Raw genomic sequence first — 20,979 nt, 5'->3', positions numbered from 1 at the left:
TTGCTTTTCCCCCCCACAGCATAACTTGCTTCACAATAGATCGAGATATCCTCAGAAGCAGCAATGACCCCAGTTCCCTGCAGCCTAACCTCACTGAATCTCCCCTGGCCCAAAGCAGGAAATCGCTTCACATAACTCCAGCTCACCTCTCTGTATAAGACACTGGAAAAGTCGACTTTAGATATTGGAATTAACACAGAAGAAGAGACTCACGTCACTTAAATGAGAAGGTGATAAAAGCAATGATGCAATTCAGACAAGAGGGGATTTTTAGCGAAGTTTCTTAGTTCACCCTAGAGTCCAGCATGAAAATGATATACAGTTGCTCTATTGGTCCAGTCTTGCAGAAAAATTTACAAAGCAGCATGACACACAAGTGCTGGAACTTGGGTTGCTGCTGCAGCCCCTGGCTTGAAGTGAATTTCATTATCTACAGGGTTTACAGTTTGGGTCAATGACTCTCAGCACCCCCACTGTAAAAAGCATTCCAGCACCCCAGTATGACAGTCCGCTTATCTGTACAAGGAGCATTTTATATCAAATCGGCATCTATATCATCCAACTCCATCTGTGAAAACAGGTTGAGAGGGAAAAGAAAAGGGAATTCCAAGTAATTCAGCCCCACCACCAAAATTACAACAGAACTTTTCCCTTTTTTTGTCAAGAATGTTTGTGTACAAAAGTGTTTTGTAATCTAATACTGTCTGAATGCTCTCAGCTTCTTCCAAACAACTCTAGCGCCAGGCCATTAACACCAGCCATGGGGAGGGTATATTTAGGCACCTTCCACATATTTCTTGTACTGTCACTTGTTACCTCCCTGGGGAAATTCTTTTGCAGGTTCAGACCCTGCCTAGGTACCATAGAGAGACCAGTGTGAGCACAGTACTGTGATAACCTTGAGATTTTTTATCCATGGTGCTATTTTAAATGTTCCTGAAAAGAAACAGACTTTCCTGAGGGTGGATCTCATTATCTGAGGGCGGGGCCATCTCTTCTAGTCCTGCTGCCAGAACTTGTTGGTAATGAGGTTTAATTAGTACCACTTGGACACGATACAAATAAAGAATTTCTTTCATAGCTTATCTTTGTGTTTGTGATTCTGGAGCTTGCACAATCACATCCACCCTGACTTCCACCCCCACAGCCTCCGCCATTGCATTCAGAGCTGGAATCAAAGCATTGCTCCAGGCTATTTCCCCAGGGTTTGGAACTGGGGGACGCACCCCCCCCTACTCCAGGTGGGACCTCAAAGAGACTTAACAGCAGGGTGGTGGGAGCTGTAGCTTGGAGCTGAGAGCAAAAGGGTGCCAGCATCCCACTCCATCAGACAATGGCCCCTGCCCAGAAGTCAATAGTTTACTGGCTCTATCTTCTTTGGAGCAAGGTTTCTGTTGTCATCTCCATTTGAGTTTGCCCCCACTCCACATTGAAACTGTCTCTGTAACTGGCTCTTGAGCAAGGGGAGAATTTCACTCTTCCCAGCAATGGGTCAATCTCATGTTTTTCTTGTGCAAAGAGCTCCAGGAAGAAACAAGAACCTGATTGTGAAATGGCACAAGACAAGGGGACAAATATTGCCACCAGGCACCTCATTCTCTGCTCCCCCCTCCCTTTCCCCCAGGAGTGAGATGTTAAATACCAGCCTGACACAGCCCTGAGCATTCAGACTTGCCTCCTGAGACAACATCATGAAGTCACTGGGTGTCTTCTTCATGGTGCTCCTCACCCTCTGGATGATGCCACCATCTTGGTCTGGCACAATCTTACCTGTGCAACAAATCCCCAGAGGTAAGTGCTGAGAACAGCCTCTGACAGCTCTACCCAAGAGGCAGAGGGCAGCAGGCTCCTGTCCCATGGGAGGGCAGAGAGCAGGGGGCTCTTCAGGCTGTAGTGAGTGGTCCGCTCCCCAGACAGCACTAACAGGGCTGCTCTCTTTACTGACACTCAGCACCCGGTATTCTGGGATCACAACTGCTCCTGCACCAGGGAAAGGAAATGTCCTTGTGCCCTGATATGAGCCCAAAGGCCACCTCCCTAGCAGGCTCTGTTTGGGATTTTATACCGTTCAGACACTGAGCCTGAGAAAGCACAGAGACCACAGAGTGAGGGTCGAGGCAGTAGGTGCCGAAGTTGCAGTTTCTCAATGTGAATTTCCTTAGCTTGGTTTGGTCTGAGCCTGCTCAGCCACCGATGTGTTTCGTTGTGGAAAGGTTCACAGCCAGACACCCCAATGCATTTCCGTGTAGCCTCAGTCAAATCTCCACCTGATGTAAAATGAAGTCGACAGAGCTACTCTGGTTTGTCCCAGCTAAGGCGCTGGCCCCTTCTTTACTGAGCAACGCAGCAAACTCCCATTTTGAATGGTCGGAACCTGCAGGCTCTGAGGAGTTGCAGCCAGAGCAGCACAGGCCATTCTCATGAGAAACAGCAGCCGAGCCCCCTTCAGGCTGGGAATTAAATGTGTAATTAAACAGCACGGCTGGGTAGCAGGGGTCTGGAATTACAGTGTCCAGAGGATTTGGCTAGAGACCTGCCTGGGTCCTTTCCCTCCCTAATTCTCATTTCCAGATGGTAAGGCTTCAATCACTCACCCCTCAGCAAGAGGGGGCCCAATTCCCCCTGCCATGCCCCTTTTGTAGTCTTGTGCTTCTTCCTCCATGCTGACGTGGCAGCATTATACACCTGCCTTGCAGAGCTATGAATGACACATGAGGTGCCTGATAAGGGAGGATTAGACCCAGCATAATTCAATAGAGGCCTTTCAAATGATAGCAGAATTTCACAGAGTCCAGACTGGTCCTACCATAGTCTGCAAAGTGCCTGATGGCAGGTGCCTCTCACGGGAGCTCAGCATGCTGCCCGGCATTACAAGGTGGTGTTTATACTGTGCACATCGTTCTTGCAGTGAAATCTGGAACTTGCCCAGTGATCACTGTTTGGTGCCAGAGGTTCGATCCCCCAGATCATTGTCAATCAGACAGCCAGTGTGCTGGGGCAGAGAAGTGCTGTGACTCCGGCTGTGGACTGGGCTGTGTCCTACCTCAGCAACTGCCTCATTGTTTATAGTCTGTGGTTCTTGGTTCCCCAGGGAGCTCTCACCCTGGCCCTGCTGAGCTAGGGACAGTATTTCAGCCTTTAGTAGGCAGAGATGTTCATGCCAGGGGCTTAGTCTGATGCAGTGAAACCTAAGACCTGCCCAGTGATTAAGAATACCTGTCTCAGGGTAGATCCTCCTAATGAGTGTGTGATTAGGATCCTGAGTGCCCCAGCACTACAAAGTGCTACATGTGCACCTGTACAAAGGCTTGCCTTCCGCCCAACCATGGAACCCCGCAGGGCCAGTATTTCCAAACCTACCACCTTGCTTTGCAGTGAGATCATCACTCCCTGTCCTAGCCCAATCAGGGGCAGGGAGGGCAGAAGTGTGCTGTGTGATCCAAGCAGGCCTCTCCCATCTCCCTCACTTTGACAGACGTCACTCATTTCAGTCCCAATGGTACCTCTCTTTCCCTGCTCCTTGTTGTTGAAAGTTATTTGCAATGAGGAGTGATGGCACTGGGGTTACAGAGAGAGTCACTGGCATTAAGGGGATGAAGCCCACAGAACTGAAGCTGTCCTGCAGGAATCATTTGCGCGTGTTCATCTTCTTAGGTCTTGGCAGGGTGAGAGATACAAGGGAACTGGAGCTGAGCACTCAGCAGGCAGAGATCACTGCCTGGAGCCTGGCTATTATCCTGTTATAGAAGGTTGTTTAACCTGCCATCTCTTCTCTTGCAAAGAAACCCGGGACTTGCCCAGTGGTTACTGTATGGTGTCTTAAGTTAAATCCTCCCGACAGTTGTTATCATGACCACCAATGTCCGGGGCCAAAGAAATGCTGTGAAACTAGCTGTGGGAGACGTTGCATCCTGCTTCAGAGAGGTACTGGTCTCAGTGTAACTGGTTCACCTTTATCCTGATGATAGGAGGCTGCAGCTAAATGTATCTGGGGACCTCAGCCCAGTTCAGTCATTTTTGTGATCTCCAGGTGTTGGGTTTTCAGTCACTGGACCCCAGCGTTCACAGAGCATTTGGGCGGAAGCTTCTCAGATAACGGAGAACTCTAGTTAACACTAGGTGCCACCACTCACCTGCACTTATTATCCCAGCTTCCAGTGCAGAGGGTTGCTTACACTATGATCTTCCTGTGTTACAGAGAAACCTGGCATCTGTCCAGCAGTCAGTATACGGTGTCTCTCATGGTATCCTCCTCATGCAGTGTGTACAGGACAGTCAGTGTCCAGAAAATGAGAAAATGATCTCCAGGTGTTGGGTTTTCTGTCACTGGATCGCAGAATTCACAGAGCATTTGGGCAGAAGCTTCTGAGATAACAGAGAACTCTCTGGCCAAACTGCAGCCAGTGTCTGGTATGATGTCCCCTCTTAGCAATAGGGTGACCATATGTCCCATTTTGGCAGGGACAGTCCCTTTTTTAAGCCTGGACATCCCAATTCTTTTGGCAAAACTTGGTATTTGTCCAGTTTGCTCTTGCCAGCTGATGATCAGTTGGCAAGAGCAAACAGGATAAATGCCCAGTTTTGCCAAAAAAGACAGATGTGCCTCCCTGGGGGTGTGTGAAGGAACATTCATGGAGCGGGGTGGGCAGCAGCGATGCTAAGCTCCGGGTGGCGGGCCTCAGGCTGTCAGTCGTAGCCTGTGGGGCTCGGACCAGCCCTGCGTGTGAGTGGGGATGGAGTCTCAGGTTAGCCCTGCACAGTGTCCTGTCTTCCCCTTTGGGAAATATGGTCACTGTACTTATTGACAAACTGGAGGAGTTCAGATTCAGGGAAAAACAACTGACAGGATCGGGGGCTGGCTGAGGGGGAAGAAGTGGAATGTGCAAAATCCACAGAGCTTGGCTAGGAGATCACTCAGTGAGGATGGGACCTCTCTGCAGATACTCACAGGGTCTGGGCCCCAAGGGAGCAAAGGACACAGTTAGGGTGTCACATGGGATGGAGGGTGGCTAATGGGGTGAGCTGAAGATCAGGAAGTTTTGGGGGAACTTTAGAAGAATCTTCCTGGCTGTGGGATGTATCTGGCTGTGATGAGTCTCCCAAGGAGAGGTGGGAAGCCCCAGGGCCAGTCTCAAGGGAAGGGAAACAGGACTGTCATCATAGGTGCTGTACCTAAGTGCCATTCCACTTTTTTTATTTTTTTGGCTCTGCTGATTGGCTGTGGGAGGAGGGGCAGCCTTGGGTGAGCTGGGGGACAGGAAGTGCTGAAAGTATTTCCTCTCTGGCCAGAAAAATGGCTAAGGCCACTGCTGGAGAGCCCTATTGCTTGGGACAATTAAATAAGTCTGGACACATCTCTGGTCAATGTAGAGTAAGGAACAATCCTGCCCTGCCTGGGTGATCTGAGTTAGAATGGGCCTTACAGCGATTTTCTGTCTCTAGGATTCTGAACTTTTCCTGTGGGAGAGACAGGTAAGTGCTGATAGCTCCTGCCCCAGCCCCAGCCAGCAGCCCAGGGCACCAGACTCCCAGAGGACAGAGAGCACCGATGGGCACATGTCATTCAACTGGTTGCAGGATGGATCCCAGACCAGTTCTTATTGTCTCTCTGTGACGAACTGGGAAAGTTCTTAATGTTTTCTCTGAATACTGTATTGGTGCCTCAGTGTCCCCATGGCAGTTCTTAAGTATCTGGCAGAGCAAAGGGCCAGTGCACCTAAATGCCTGACACTCTGTCTCCTAGCAACTGATGGCCTGGGCCCCTCCCCTGCAAAGGTGCCAGCTGAAGGTGTTGGAGACAAAGGGATCAGGTGACCTCCTGGCCTAGGAAAGGGGCTGAGGAGAGAGGAGGGGCTGGGAGGGGTTGTGAGTCTGGAGCTGGCTGGGGTCAAGGGTGGAGGGCAGACCTGGGGGTCTGGCTCACTGCCCCCCAGAATGGACCCAGCCGAGGTGTCCGGTTCTCTGTACCTACAAGCTCTGTTTTAGACCCTGTTCCTGTCATCAAATAAACCTCTGTTTTACTGGCTGGCTGAGAGTCACGTCTGACTGCAAAGTGGGGGTGCAGAACACGGTGGCTTCCCCAGGACCCCGCTGGGGTGGACTCGCTGTGGGAAGCGCACGGAGGGGCAGAGGATGCTGAATGCTCCAAGGAGAGACCCAGGAGGTGAAGCTGTGTGAGCTTCTTGCCCTGAACAAGTCTGCTCCAAAGGAGAGGAGGCTCCCCAAAGTCCTGACTGGCTTGGTGGGGAGCAGTTCCAGAGCATCGCCCGGTGACTCCGTGACACTCTCCATGGCAGCAGCCAGAGAGGCCCCACTTAGTGAGCTGCAGTGAAAGGGCTGCTCCCTTTAGTCACCTCCTTGACTTTGTGCTTCCCACAGGGTGGAGCATGACTTGTCAGTCAAACTGAAAGGCATCTGTGACAGTATTTTACTCCTTCCAGGTGGCAGCTGGATCTGGGAGGTTTGGCCCCAGGGCATCAGCCTGGGAAATACACCTAGACAGCAGTGTGGAAGCTGGGGTTGTTCACGGGTTATACTGCATTTCTCTTCAATGGACAACTTGTCTGTTTCACCTCCACAAGGTGTTAACAAGCCTGTGGAGAACACAGAGGCAAATACAACTACAGACAGCTGACACACAAGTACTGAAGCTATGCCCCCCTCACCTGCTACTTGCAGCATAACACACACTGCAGCCTCCAATAACCACATGGTCTCTGAATTATTATTATTATTTCAGTAGGTATCTTGGGGGACCTTTTGTGCTGGGTGCTGCACAGATTTCATTGTCCCTGTCCCAAGTAGCTTAGAGCTGACATTATGATTTGCTAGAAGATTTGCAGCTATCTTCTCTTACAGGGAATCCTGGAACCTGCCCAGACGTCACCTTTAAGTGCGCCATGTACAATCCCCCAAATCGCTGCCACTCTGACTACCAGTGTCCAGGATTCAAGAAGTGCTGTGAGACTTTCTGTGGGAGGGCCTGTGTTTATCCTAAGGGACATGGTAAAGGTACCAGCCTGATCCTCTCTTTGGGCTCTGTACTGAGATCACTCCCTGCTCTAGCTGAGCTGCAGGGCACTTATGGAAAAGGGCATTTCAATCCATGGCTTCCAGCCGAGATTAGCTCTGATTAGAGCTACCTCCAGAGGCCTCACCATTCTGGTTGACTAGGGAACAGGCTGGGTACTTGCCACCTTCCTACACACCTTTGTATGAATATGTCTTTGTGGTGTCACAAGACAATAAGAGTTGAGTCCACCTGGGAAACAGGCAGAGGGGATCTGGAGGGATTCAGCTGGAGAAGCTGCACTGGCAAATCTATGGGATGGTGTGTCTGGGGCCAGAAAAGCGGAAGGTGACATTATTGATTGGGTCTGTGGTCCAATGCCCAGGCTGTCTTTAGATAACACCTCCCCTTGCCCCACCCACAAGCCTCATCCAGGATCTAGAGAGGAAGTGATGTTGCCTGTTTTGCTCTTTACAAAAGAGTCACAAAATGAATGCACAACATGGGCACCATGAGGACCAATAACTGTGTTTGCTAATGACATACAGTGTGCCAGGCCTAGCTACATACACCCATGGCAGCTCTGGCAGGGTTCTGGGCATTTCTCAGACATACATGCGACTAAAGGGCTTGCAAACAATTTAAAGGAATACTACCCAATTCCTGTCAACTGCAAGTGGAAGAGACAGGTCGATGATACCAGGACGCTCCCTTAGGCTGGGAATGGGGGATTAATGCTCTCTCATCCCTGCTCCTTGGAGATAGGAACAGGGTCAGAAGGGGCTGCATGGGGAGATACTAACATGGAGAGCTTCCTCTGCCAAGCAAGTTAGCTCGGGATTCAGTGCCATCCGAAGAGCAGGAAGTTTGAGCCCCCCTCCCACACACATCCATACAGTAACTAGGCTTTGGGGATACTGTGCCCCTTCTTGGGGTCCACTGATTTGGCAGGTGGAAATCTCCCTCCCGTATCCCAGGCTGGGACAGGGGCATGGCAGCTGCAGGGCTGGGTTGAACCAAAGTGGGTTGTGTTCATAGGAGCTGGGGCTGAACCAGAGGCTGGGTTTGCACAGCCCACGATTTCCTGTTGAACCCGCTGATCATTTTCCCTTTTTTCCAGCATAACTTCCTGTGTACCGAGGGCATCCCCAAGCCAGGAGCAACCATGACACCAGCTCGATGTGCCTGGCCTCGCGGGGGTCCCACAGACCTGCCCTAGGAAATCAGCTTGCACAATGCCTGCATAGCACTTGCACTCTTAATCCATCTCGTCTTTAGCACCAACCATGCCACATTGTCACCTGTCAGGGGACTGTCATGGAATTTCAGATCCTGCCCACCTAGCACAGAGAGGACTGGGCTGAGGCCTCATCCCGTGAGGGACATGAGGAGCGTGATTCACAGTCCCTGTGCAGCGGCTCTTTCTCTGCAGTCAAGGGGAGGCTTTAGGGGGAGCTGGGGGTCTCTTTCTTCTTGCCCTGACTCTGTATAATTTGGTGTCCTGACCCTGGCACCTTGTGCACTGTAACAAATAAATAAGCTTGTTCACATAGTAGTTTGTAACCTGTGATTCTGTCACTCCAGCTCCTCCTCCACCTGCAGGTTCCTCCCCTCACTGCCTCTGCTCCTCCGGTCTCATTGATCAGGCACATCCAGACCTGGCCTAAGCTCTTCTCCCTGGTTCCTTGATGGTGGCTTAGATGTCTCCTGTCTGTATGTGTGAGGGGGATTTTACCCCGGATGCTGGTTCTAAGGCCCCCCTTCCCCCTCCAGTGAGCTCAGAGACAGGATCCTAGCACTGGTACAGGCTCTTTCCCCAGGGAGTAGCTGCTGTTGGTTTGGGATATTGATCCGACTCTTTCTAAGAAAGCCTTTGGGATCCTTGAAACAAGGCGAAGAGGCTCCGAGGGACAGCAGCGTCGTGCCCCCCCACCCCTGAGCGTCTTTCCAACACAGGGCAAGGGGAGCTGCCCCTCACAGGGTGGGCTAGAAGCCACTTCGCTAATGAACTGAGTCCCCAACCCAGGGCCTTGGAGGGATGCATTGAGGCTGGGTTTGGCTGATGTGCCACAAAGCTGCCAGGGCTGCCCATCCTGCCCTGCACTATAGCCCTGAAAACCACCAGACTCAAAACCCTACCCTAGCACTGCCAGCCCACTAGTGCCAATGAGTCCAAGAACTATCCATTCAGAATGAGCTAGGATCATCCCAGGTGCCAGCTGCCTCCCTGACTGCACGGGTACAAGGAGCCGTAATGGGGGAGTATCTGTACTGACCCATCAAATCTGGGTTCTGGGTAGGGTGACCAGACAGCAAGTGTGAAAAATCAGGACAGGGGGTAGAAGGGTAATAGGAGTCTATATAAGAAAAAGACCCAAAAATCAGGACAGTCCCTATCAAATCGGGACATCTGGTCACCCTAACTCCGGGCAGCAAGGGAAAGGGAAGCTTCTAGGTGGCAGGTCTCCAGGGAGAGCAGGGGATAGGAAGTGGAGTTTGAGGGATAACATGCTTTCCCTGGCCTAACAAAGTTTCTGGGTCAGTGATGGAAGAAGGTGACTACTTGTCATTAGTTACTGTTGTCACAAGAGACATGGAGTGGGGCTCTAGATCAGGGGTAGGCAACCTATGGCATGCGTGCTGAAGGCGGCATGCAAGCTGATTTTCAGTGGCACTCACACTGCCCGGGTCCTGGACACTGGTCCGGGGGACTCTGCATTTTAATTTAATTTTAAATTAAGCTTCTTAAACATTTAAAAAATCTTATTTACTTTACATACAATGATAGTTTAGTTATATATTATAGACTTATAGAAAGAGACCTTCTAAAAAAGTTAAAATGTATTACTGGCATGCGAAACCTTAAATTAGGGAGAATAAATGAAGACTCAGCGCACCACTTCTGAAAGGTTGCCGACCCCTGCTCTAGACAGTACTTGGGGAGCCCTGCAGTGCAGCTGCTCCCAAATAAAGCATGCAGAGATGACAATATGTGCGAACTACTTATGCTAAACAATCTGTTCCACTTTGCATTTTGCTGTGACTCTGGGAGTTCCTTTCCCAGATCAGAAGAAGAGCTTTGTGTAGCTCAAAAGCTTGTCTCTTTCACCAACAGAAACGGGTCCAATCAAAGATATCACGTCACCCACCTTGTCTCCCACATATAGCAGATATTTAAGCTCTATCCTGCCCTCTTGATGCTGGCAGTGGATTCTGTTGTATATGATTCTTGTAACAACCCCAAGTAATACTGCTTGGACGGAGTCATTCAGTGAACAAGAGTCTCTGGGCTCTTTTGGCTGTTCCATTTCAGGAGCTGTGTTTAGTTGCATGAAAAATGTCCAGACGTGTGTCCTACTAGTGCTGTACCAGTAATTGCCTGTCAGAGGGCAGCAGAGCCCCTAGAACCGGAGATCCAGCAGGGTCCCCTTTTCACATTCCAAAGCCTCCATGGCATATGCAGCCACTTTCTAAAGAAAATGCAAGAAACGGATTTCCACCTAGCACCCAGAAAGGCAACCTCATTAGAGGTTCCTGCATCCACTGATGCTTGTGAGTTTCCTTCCTATTTGTCTCTGCTGCGATCATTAGGCCATACTCTTTCATACTCTAGCACAAAGAACAGTGCCACTAATGTGCTGGTGGCAATGGACAAGCCGGGACCTGGGGATTTGGTGCTCAGGCCTCCCAGCCCAGAGAAGATCCCATCAGGCACCAGAGGCTAATGAGTTCACAGGGAGAAGCAAAAACTGCAGCAGAGAGATGTATCCCAGGGGGCTGCCCCAGCAGATAGCAAAGCCTACTGTTAAGAGGTTGCAGATCCCCAGACATCTTCTGGAGGTGGACTCTGCTTAGGGAAGGAGCAATGTGACCAGTCTTGCTGGATTTGTATAAATCTGGCACGCTCTCCTGGGGCTAGTTCTGTTGCCCCTTTGGCCAAGCAGTGACTGAACCGAGGGCCTGACAGGGTGGCTTCTGTTTAGATTTGAAGCTGATGATCCAGATTTGGGGTATTTTATTTGTGTCTTTTCTTTACTTCAAAATGTACCCAAAGCCTGATGCCCTGATCTGTGATAAGAAGAAAGTATGAGCAGGCAGCCTTCTTTTGGAGAAATCCCAGGTTACAGCACCCTGGAGCTTATTGAACAAGAAAAAACATGAAATTGACACATTGGTGGGAGGTGGGGAATTACCCCCTTGCACAAGAGCCACCAGGATGATCTGGGTGTGGGGAGGGGACGGGGCAAACCTTACCCTGAGATGATGCTGGAGAAACTCCTTCATGAAAGTCTTGTTCAAGACAAGATGGAAACCACCTAATTATTGACTTGTGGGAAGAGATCCTTGTATTATGAGTAGGGGCTAGCACCACGGCCCTGAGCTCTGTCCCAAGAATGAGCTGTTTTGAGCCTCTGCCTCTCTCCAGGAACTCTCAAAGACTCAGAGCCCAATGCAGACCACACCCCACTCTGTCGTCCCACTGTTTAACACACAGCCTTCTTCCAGCCACTGGGTTCATACCCTAGGAAAACCCAGAACTCTATAAACTCCTTTTGGACCACATGGACTTCCAGCCTCAGCCTGCCCCCTCCTTTGTGTGCACCTGGTTTGCACTAACAGAAGGGCCTCAGCTGCGCCCACTCCTGGGCACGAAGGCAAGGGCTTTCACACACCCACTGTCCTGAGGTCTGGGATCACCTTTGTGTCCAAGACCCTAAAGGACAAGCCACGAACGCTTCTTTCATAACAGCGCCAAGGCAGGCTGGAGATCTCAGGTCCATGCAAACCCAAAGCTTCAAGGGAAGCTGAAGGACGGTGAGACCCCCGTGAGCTGAGAGCAGTGGGGTTAACACAGCCTACCCATAACACAAGGCTTTCTTCCCACAAGTCAGTAGTTCATTGGCTGCCATCTTGTCCTGAACAGTGTTTCTGTCGGGACAGCTCTCCAACAGCCCCTCAGGGTGAGTTTGCTCCGAGGCGAGGCTGGTTTTACTGGCGACTCTTGTGCAATAGGAGAATTCCCCACCATTGCATGGTTTTTCTTGTGCAGAAAGTACCAGAGGGGAGGGATAGCTCAGTGGTTTGAGCCTTTGCATGCTAAACCCAGGGTTGTGAGTTCAATCCTTGAGGGGGTCATTTAGGGATCAGGGGCAAAAATCTGTCTGGGGATTGGTCCTGCTTTGAGCAGGGGGTTGGACTAGATGACCTCCTGAGGTCCCTTCCAACCCTGATATTCTATGAACCAGCTTGTGAAACAGAACAAGGAAATGACAGTATGGTCCTTCCCTCTCCTGACCCAGGTCCTCCTGAATGAGAGCTTCAATCCAGCCTGGCTCCTGACCAGACCAGGAAGTCGGTAAATGCCTGCCTCCCTTAGGGGGCTCCTCAGCCTCTGGGCTGAGATGCTGCTAGTGTTTGGTACAATCTCACTGCTTAGAGCTTGTCCACATGGGAAACTTTGGCTATTTTCCATTTGGCCCCTCTGATCAATTTCCCTTTCTCTAGCATAACTTCCTGCTTCACAGATGAGCTGGAGGTGTCCCCAGGAGCAGCCATGACCCCAACTCAAGGAGGTCAGACTTGCTGGGGTCCACGCGCCAGCCCTCAGAAATCACCCTGCACAAGGTCAGCTCAGAGACACAGTGATCTAGGCTCCCTAATAGGCATGGGGAGAAGTGCCAGACAGTTTGGAGGAGCTGAGGTTGGGGCGGTTCTCTGATCTGCGACCTTGTGGGGGCCATCTCACATTCTCCACCTCCCTCCTTCAGTGTCTGTCACACACACTATCTCTCCAGGGTATTGCCTGTAGGCTCCGACCCTGTCCAAGCAGCTCAGAGAGAACACGGGAAGGCCTCCTGCTGGGCTCCTCTTTAGCAGTCTGATTCGCAATCCCTTTCCTAGGGCTCAGGGATTAGGGGAACTCTTTAGGTGGTGCTGGGGGGGGGGTCTCTTTATTCCTTTTCTCTCTCACTCTGTGTAATGTGGCTTTGGCCATGGTAGCAAATAAAGACACTGGCTCACGCAGCAGCTTTGCGGGTCAGGTGATTTGTGCCTGTTTCTGTTTGCAGGTTCCTCCCCACTCCTCTTCCTGGACTCTCTCCCCTTCCCCCCCTCCCTCCTAGCTTGGACATCAGGTGGATCCTGACAGCACACTCCCAGCTGGGAATGGTGTGACTGAAAAATCTCCAGTAGATTCCAATTCTCCCTGCTGGGAGCTCTGTTGTCTCCTGGGCAGGAATTCTCCAGCTGATGCTGTGTCTCAGCCCCCAGTGAGCTCAGGATCCATAATAGACTATTGTTTGGCGCTCTTTAGCCAGGGTTTCAGATAGGGCAGGGGAAAAGCAGCCTCATTGGTCTGGGATTGCTTGGGTGCCCTCTGAAAACGTAGTGAACAAGCTCAGCCCCACTCCCTCCCTCCCCAAGTGCAACTTTTCACAGGTTCAGCAAGAGCACAACTCAAAGATGAGCTGGAGAGGCCTGAGTAATGAGCTGAGTCCCTGTCCCAGGGCTCGAGTGCAGCACTGAGACTGGTAGATACGCCACTGGGCTGACTACACTGTCCATCCCACCCTACCCCAGGGCACTAAGCATTGCCAGCCTCAGAACCTCATGGAGGTAGGAGAGGGTAAGCAGGGTGCTGTCAGAGCAGAGAGGGCCAGCGGTGTGCGTGTATTTAATGTTGAGCCTGAGCTGATCAGACACAAGCTGGAGGCAGCAGCATCCCCTCAACACAGAGTGGAGCAGGTGGCAGACAAGAGAGATTAATGATTTATAAGCCACTGGCGATTCTTTGGGGTCTGAACACAGAATGCACAGGGTTAGCAATGCTGTGATAGACGGACCCCTGCAGGCCTGCCACTGGAACTAAAGCAGAAGTTTTCATCTCTCTCAGGCATTATCATCACTCCCAGCCAGCCGTGGAGTCTAGTGTGTATTACTGTGGGAAAGGCCCTTTAATAGAGATGGTGAGAAGGATCCAGGCTAGTGAACAGGAGAGCTTGGGGCTCTTTGAGTTGTTCCATTTGAGGAGCTGCTTTTAGCCATCTGAATAATGCTCTGTTGAGACAGAGAGCCAGGAGGCAGCAAGGCACCAAGAGCCAGAGAGGCTAGAGGTCTCTGGGAGTTTTTTGGCTCCTTTCTAAAAGAAACAAAAAACATCCAAACCCAACACCAGGCCACCCAGCACTTGGAAAAGGAGACCTCCAGTAACAAGCAGGTGCTTTTCCCCAGCTTGCTAAAGACTCCCCACCACACCCAGACCCTTTTTCATGCAGACTTGTTGCCCAAACTTAGGTCAAATCAAAGAAGCAGCAGTTCCTCAACTCCCACTACAGCTCCCACAATTTTGCCCCACCCTTTTAGTTCCCATTTTTTTTCCACCTTCCCCCATCCCAGAGAACTCAGATAGCTGTAAATGTCCAGGACCCCCTGCTCCCAGGAAGCACAAGCCCTACAGTCACTCTCACAACCTGACCCTCACTACACCTTGTATTTGCTAAGCCCAGATGCCCCCTTTTAAAGCTCAGATAGGGTCAGCTGACCAGTCACAGCTGAAGCAGCCCTGCTCCCTCTTAAAGGCCCAGTGCTACCCTATAACACCCTGGTAGAAGCACCTGCACTCTGATGCTTGGCTGTCCCCATCCCATTAGACTCTGCTGTGATCATTATGCCAGTAGCGGCATCACCCCATGCACTGGAAGCACTACTCCAGCAGTGGCAGGGGGATATTGGTGGGCAGGACTCTCACCCCAGAAAAGACCACCTTAACCATTGGAGAGGAGGGAGTTACCAGGAGGGATCACCTACCCAAAACTGCAGCAGGGCGAAGTGAGTGGGGTGGCTGCCCTAGCCTATACTGAGCCTGGGGCTGGGAGACACCCTAAAAGCTCCTGAGACAAAGAGCTGGGCTGTGCTGAGCTGATGATCAGGGATGGCCAGACTCGCTGGGTTTGCATGAACCTGCTGTTCTCTGCAGGGGTTAGTTCTCACTTCACAAACCCAAAGTGCCAAGTGACACGGACAGCCTGTGAGCTGAGAGCAGAGAGGTCCCTGCAGCCCTCAGCATCAGACAAAGGCCACTGCCCAAAAGTCAATAGTTTACTGACTTCTATCTTGTCTGAAGCCAGGTTTCTGTTGCAGCGTCTCTCGCAGGTCCCCTCCATGTGAGTTTGCCCCCACTCACATTCAAACTGTCTCTGCAGCTGGCTCTTGAGCAAGGGGAGAATTTCACTCTTTCCAGCTATTTCAGATTTTTCTTGCGCAAAGAGTTGCAGGAAGACACAAGAACCTGGTTGTGAAATGGCACAAGACAAGGGGACAAATATTGGCATCAATCCAGGTATCTCCTTCTCTGCTCCTTTCTCCTCCCTCCCTCCTGGAGTGAATTTTTAAATACCAGCCTGACTCAGCTCTGGGCATTCAGACCTACCTCCAGAGACACCACCATGAAGCCACTGGGCATCTTCCTCTTTGTGGGACTCCTCAGCCTTTGGGCCAAGTTGGTAGGATGTTCCCTCTCAGTGGCAAACTGGAGGAGTTCAGAGAAAAGAAACTCAAACAATCAGGAGGCGGGAGACAGGGTGGGGTGGAAAGTGCTAAATTCATACAGCACTAGATCCATCCCCACTGAGCTTCATGCATGACTCTTGTGAGCCCAAGGAATGCCAGGGCACAATTAGAGTATCACATGGGGGAGCTGAGTGGGGTGAAATGGAAATTCCAGGGTGAACATTAAGACACTCCTTCTGGCTGTGAGATGTAACAGACTGTGATGAGTCGCCCAAGAAAAGGGGTGGGAACTGTATGGTTTGGGACATCTAACACTGGACTGGACGCATCTCTGGTCAATGTAGAGTAAGGAACAATCCTGCCCTGCCTGGGTGATCTGAGTTAGAAGGGACCTTACAGGGATTTTCTGTCTCTAGGATTCTGAACTTTTCCTGTAGGAGAGACAGGTAAGCGCTAACAGCTCCTGTCCCAGCCCCAGCCAGCAGGCCAGGGCACCAGACTCCCAGAGGACAGAGAGCACCGATGGGCACATTGTTCAGCTGGTTGCAGGGTGGGTCCCAGACCAGTTCTTATTGTCCCTCCATGGCAGCAGCCAGAGAGGCCCCACTCAGTGAGCTGCAGTGAAAGGGCTGCTCCCTTTAGTCACCTCCTTGACTTTGTGCTTCCCACAGCGTGGAGCATGACCTGTCAATCAAACTGAAAGGCATCTGTGACAGTATTTAACCCCTTCAAGGTGCAGTCATGTTGGGTTTAGAAAGGAAATGCCCCTGACAGCTGGATCTGGGAGCTCTGGTCCCCAGCATCAGCCTGGGAAATACACCTAGACAGCAGGGTGGACGCGGGGGGTGTTCATGGGTTATACTGCATTTCTCTTCAATGGACAACTTGTCTGTTTCACCTCCACAAGGTGTTCACAAGCCTGTGGAGAATGCAGAGGCAAATACAACTATAGATAGCTGACATGCAAGTACTGAAGCCATGCCCCCCTCACCAGCATAACACACACAAATAACCACAAGGCTTCTGAATCATTAGGTATTTTGGGGGACCCTTTGTGCCGGGTGCTGCACAGACTGCATGAATATTATACGGTGCTAGAAAATTTGTTTATGCAGTGATCGTCTCTTGCAGGGAAACCTGAAACCTGTCTTGCCTTCATCTTTAAGTGTGCTATGTACAATCCCCCAAATCGCTGCCCCTCTGACCACCAGCGTCCAGGATTGAAGAAGTGCTGTGAGACTTTCTGCGGGAGGAAATGTGCTTATTCCAGGGGATAGGAAGGTGCCAACCTAATATACTAGTTAGATTTCTTTTCTCAGGGCTCTGTGCCGAGATCCATGCTCCCACTGAGCTGCAGGGGGGTATGGGAAAGGCATTTCAAGCCCTGGCTTCCAGCAGAGGTCACAGCACTGATCAGACCTGACCTCCAGAGGCCTGTACCAGGGGCTGGATTTTTACAGGATTTCCTCTTGGCCCTCTGAACACTTTCCCTTTTTCCAGTAACTTCCTGTGCACTAGATGGGCCAAAAGCGACCCCAGGAACAGCCGAGACGTGGATTAAGTTTTCCTGGGGCCCTGGGCCCGAGCAAGCAGGGGACTCCTCCCCACCTCTTCCACTTGTGGCCCTGCCCACAGCCTCATCCCTTTCTACCCCTTCCCTGGGCCCCGCCCATTCCACCCAGAGTCCTCCCCACTCCATCCCCCCACTGTAGCCTTGCAAATGCATTTGCTCCTTTCTGCCCCCCACCCTGCCATCCCAAGACCAGAGAAGCTCTGTCCCCATTCCACAGCACTGGGGCACAGCGGGGAGTCAGAGATTCCTCAAATCCCAGGGCCACAGCAGGGGTTGGGTGCTAGGGCTTCTCCCACCTTGCCTGCCCGGTGCTGCTTCCGAGTGGGGTCAGAGTGCAGGGACTTCCCCTACCCAACCTGCCCAATGGCCAGGGCTCTGGGCTTCCGATGCCCAGTGGCGGATTTTTTCCAAGGCCACCCAGTTGGTCGGGGCCCCTGGGCATGGGCCCCGTAGGTTCAGTGGCTAATCCACCGCTGGAGGAGCTGTGACACCAGCTCTAGAAAATCATCCAGCACAACCCTGCTCAGAGACACAAGGATCCTGCTTGCAAAGGGGCTGGGGAGGGAGTGTCACGAACACTTTGGGTATTTGAGAAGGGCTTTTTGATCTGGCACCTTGGGGGAATGTCTCTGGCAGAAGACACTATGCCCTGTCCCTTTGTCTCTTGCTTTTCATCACACCCACACCCATCCCTCATCAGGGGAAAATCTCTGTAGGTCAGATCCTGCCTGGGCAGTACAGAGGGAGTGGGGAGGCCTCACCTTTTAATGCTGCTGAGCTGTATGATTCACAATCCCTCTTTTGTGACTCTCCCTGCCTGGGAATGGGATTAGGGGAAATTAATGGGTGGGTCTGGGAATCTCTTTATTCTCTCACCCTCCCTGTAGTGGGGCTTGGCTGGCATCCCCCGCACTGTAGCAAGTAAAGCAGGGGTGGCCAACCTGTGGCCCATAGCCACATGTGGCTCTTCAGAAGTTAATATGCAGCTCCTTGTAAAGGCATCAACTCTGGGGCTGGAGCTACAGGAGCCAACTTTCCAATGTGCTGGGGGGTGCTCACTGTTCAACCCCTGGCTCTGCCACAAGCCCTGCCCCCACTGCACTTCTTCCTGCCCCTTCCCCTGAGCCTGCCGTGCCCTCACTCCTCCCCCTGCCACGCAACCTTCTGCACGCCATGAAACAGCTGATCGGGAGGTGCAGGGAGGGTGGGAGAGGCACTGATTGGTGGGGCTGCCAGTGGGTGGGAGGCGCTGGGCGTGGGAGCTGATGAGGGCTGCTGACGTATTACTGTGGCTCTTTGGCAATGTACATTGGTAAATTCTGGCTCCTTCTCAGACCCAGGTTGGCCACTCCTGAAATAAAGACACTTGGTCATGCAGCAGTTATGTCCTTTGATATTCAGGTGACTAGAAAGCTGGCAACTGCTTCACATCCCCACTTCTCTGTTGCCTTTTGCTGCTGACAGTGGATGCTGATGTATTTTACTGTTGTATCAGCCCCAGTAAAGCCTGAGCAATGGTTACACGTCAGTGGAGAGGAGGCTCTGGCAGGTCTTTGGATCTTTCCATTAGAGAAGCTGCACTGAAGTGTGTGAAGAATCCTCCCCAGGTGAGAGCTGGTTGTTGGTGCTGGACTGGTAGCCAGCGAGCAGCAGAGCTTTGGCCTGCAGCACTGATTTTTTCTAAGGAAGCAAAAGAAACAGATTCTCTAAACTGCTATTGATGGGGCCTGAGATGGTTGCCCCAATGTCTGGGTGAGTGATTGTTTGGCCCCAGTAATAAATCTAGCTGGTCACAAGAATAGCCCATTTCAATCCAGTGCTGCGATGCACACAGTTTGCCTGACAGAGATGGTATCTTGGGGTAGGAGGAGCCCATGGAGGAGACATCCCATCCAACTGAAAGGCAAACTGATAAAAGGAAATAATTTTGCATACAATATATAAGCATTGGAGCTCACCGTCACAATGTATCACTGAGGCCAAGAGCTTAGCAGGACTCAGAAAATGACTGGACAACATTTATCTAGGTGCTCAGAGCATCCACAGATATATTAGGGTAAAATCTACAAAAGAGATAAAATCTCTCATGCTCCAGGGCAAATAACAAATCCCTAACTGCCTAAGATTAGCAAAAAACTTCCCTTATGGGCGGGTTATTCCTTAGTTACCTACAATTGTTGAAAAATTGGAGAGAAGTTGAAGTTCAGAAAAGAACCACAAGACTTATTCAAAAGGATGGAAACAGTGCCCTTTATTGAGAGACTGAAGGAGGTCAATCTGTTTAGTTATCAAAGAGATCAAGAGGTAATTTGATCACAGTCTATTCAAACCTTCACAGGGAGAAAATACTGGGTACTAAGGGTTTTTTTAATCTAGCAGAGGAAGGCAGACCAAGAATCAATGGCCTGAAGCTGAACACAGCCAAACGAAATTAGAAATTAGGCTATTTTTTGTTTTAAATCAGTGACGGTGATTAATCACTGGAACAAAATACAAAGAGAAATGGTGGATTCTCCGTCTCGTGAGATCTTCAGATCACGACTAGAGGCCTTTCTGGAAGGGATGCTTTAGCCAACCACAAATGATTGGGCTCAGTACAGGAGTAATTGGGTGAAATTCTCTAGCCTGGCTTATGCAGGAGAACAAACTAGATGTCGTAATGGTCCCTTCTGACCTTGGAATCTATGGGCTTTCTCATGCCTCCTTCTGGATGTTCCCCAGCTCTGATCCAGCAGGACAATTCCTACAATGGTTGAGGGTAGCTAGGTATCATTTGCAAACAGCTGATAACTGTTCATAGATCACAGAATTCTCTTCTCTCTTCATTTCCATGCTGCTGGTTAATGATAGCATTTCAATTATGCTTTGTTAACAAGATTAAATGACTAAGAGGTTTGATTAAGCACAGAATTCCAGGCCTGGGATGCATCTTTGCTGATAACATTTTGTGTCACTAGACAATCCAAAATGAATGTTAACATGCTAAGCCAAGCATTTCATTTGCATCACAGGAGATAAGCTTGTGTCAGTGCTGCAGCTAGACTTCCCTCTGGAAAACAGGAACCCTAGGCTGAAAATTGCTGCCCGAGGTCTTGGAATATGGAGACTTCATGGAGCAGGTCTTCAACTGGTGTAAATCAGTTCAAATCGGCTTTAAGGGAGCTATGCTGACTCAATCTGGAGTTTTGCTGATTTACACCTGTTGAAGAACTGGCCCAAGGTCCTCAGATGAGACTGAGTCTCTGAATGTTTCCAGGCACAGGGACACATGCTTGGGCCATGCTGTGGTTTTCAACCATGGAACGGCCTCCTTTTAAACAATGCTCTATCTCAGGATGTGGGGATTGATCTGAACTGCTGGGCAGCTTTCAGCATGGATGGCCTTACCACCACAATCGTCCACTCGCCTTCCAGCTAGTGGGTGTGGCCAGTTTAAATGTAGTCACTCCTGGAAGTGGGAAGACACAAAGTGATTTGCACGGTAGCATCAATGGCCAGCCCTATGATATTAGTACTGAAAGCCCACCCCCTCCAGGGGGCCCCTCCAGAAGAGGAGGGAGGCCCATTCGTGAGATAGTTTGGGAGGGAAGTTTGCACTGCTGCTGCCCATGCAACAAAGGCTGTTGGTTTCCTGAGTTCTCAGTCCAGCCCCTTTCACCGCCAGAGCATTTCTGTGAGAAGAACCCAAAAAGCTCCACAACTGCCTGATCAAACCAAGCTCTCCAGAGCAGGAAGCTACAACTGATTTCCAACCAACTGCCTCTGCTGTTCAGGCCCATTGTGGTTTTGTGTGTGAATTATTAAAATCTAATAAATGAACTGAGATGACTCATTCACACTGAGTCCTAAGGATGAACTGGACTCATGAACTTAGAGATAAGAGCCTAAC

At 50.8% G+C, this 20,979-nt stretch overlaps 1 protein-coding gene across 1 annotated transcript; it reads left to right on the top strand.

The window, feature by feature from the left end:
• The first annotated feature begins 1,597 nt into the window (after positions 1-1,597).
• Positions 1,598-8,561, top strand: LOC115635114 (antileukoproteinase-like). The gene is made up of 4 exons (XM_030533408.1): positions 1,598-1,791; positions 3,781-3,924; positions 6,859-7,011; positions 8,130-8,561. The coding sequence occupies exons 1-4, from the start codon at positions 1,692-1,694 to the stop codon at positions 8,132-8,134; spliced, it is 402 nt and encodes a 133-aa protein (XP_030389268.1). The 5' UTR covers positions 1,598-1,691; the 3' UTR covers positions 8,135-8,561.
• The last annotated feature ends 12,418 nt before the right edge of the window (positions 8,562-20,979 follow it).

This window comes from Gopherus evgoodei, chromosome 14 (genome assembly GCF_007399415.2).
Source record: "Gopherus evgoodei ecotype Sinaloan lineage chromosome 14, rGopEvg1_v1.p, whole genome shotgun sequence".
NCBI classification, from domain to species: Eukaryota; Metazoa; Chordata; order Testudines; family Testudinidae; genus Gopherus; species Gopherus evgoodei.
Note: the sequence above shows the minus strand (reverse complement) of the source record. Positions and strands in the feature narration are given on the sequence as shown.

Coding starts and splice junctions, on each gene's coding strand:
- LOC115635114 (XM_030533408.1), top strand. CDS start 1,692: ATGAAGTCACTGGGTGTCTTCTTCATGGTGCTCCTCACCCTCTGGATG. Junction 1,792..3,780: donor TGTGCAACAAATCCCCAGAG/GTAAGTGCTGAG, acceptor CTTCTCTTGCAA/AGAAACCCGGGACTTGCCCA. Junction 3,925..6,858: donor TTGCATCCTGCTTCAGAGAG/GTACTGGTCTCA, acceptor CTTCTCTTACAG/GGAATCCTGGAACCTGCCCA.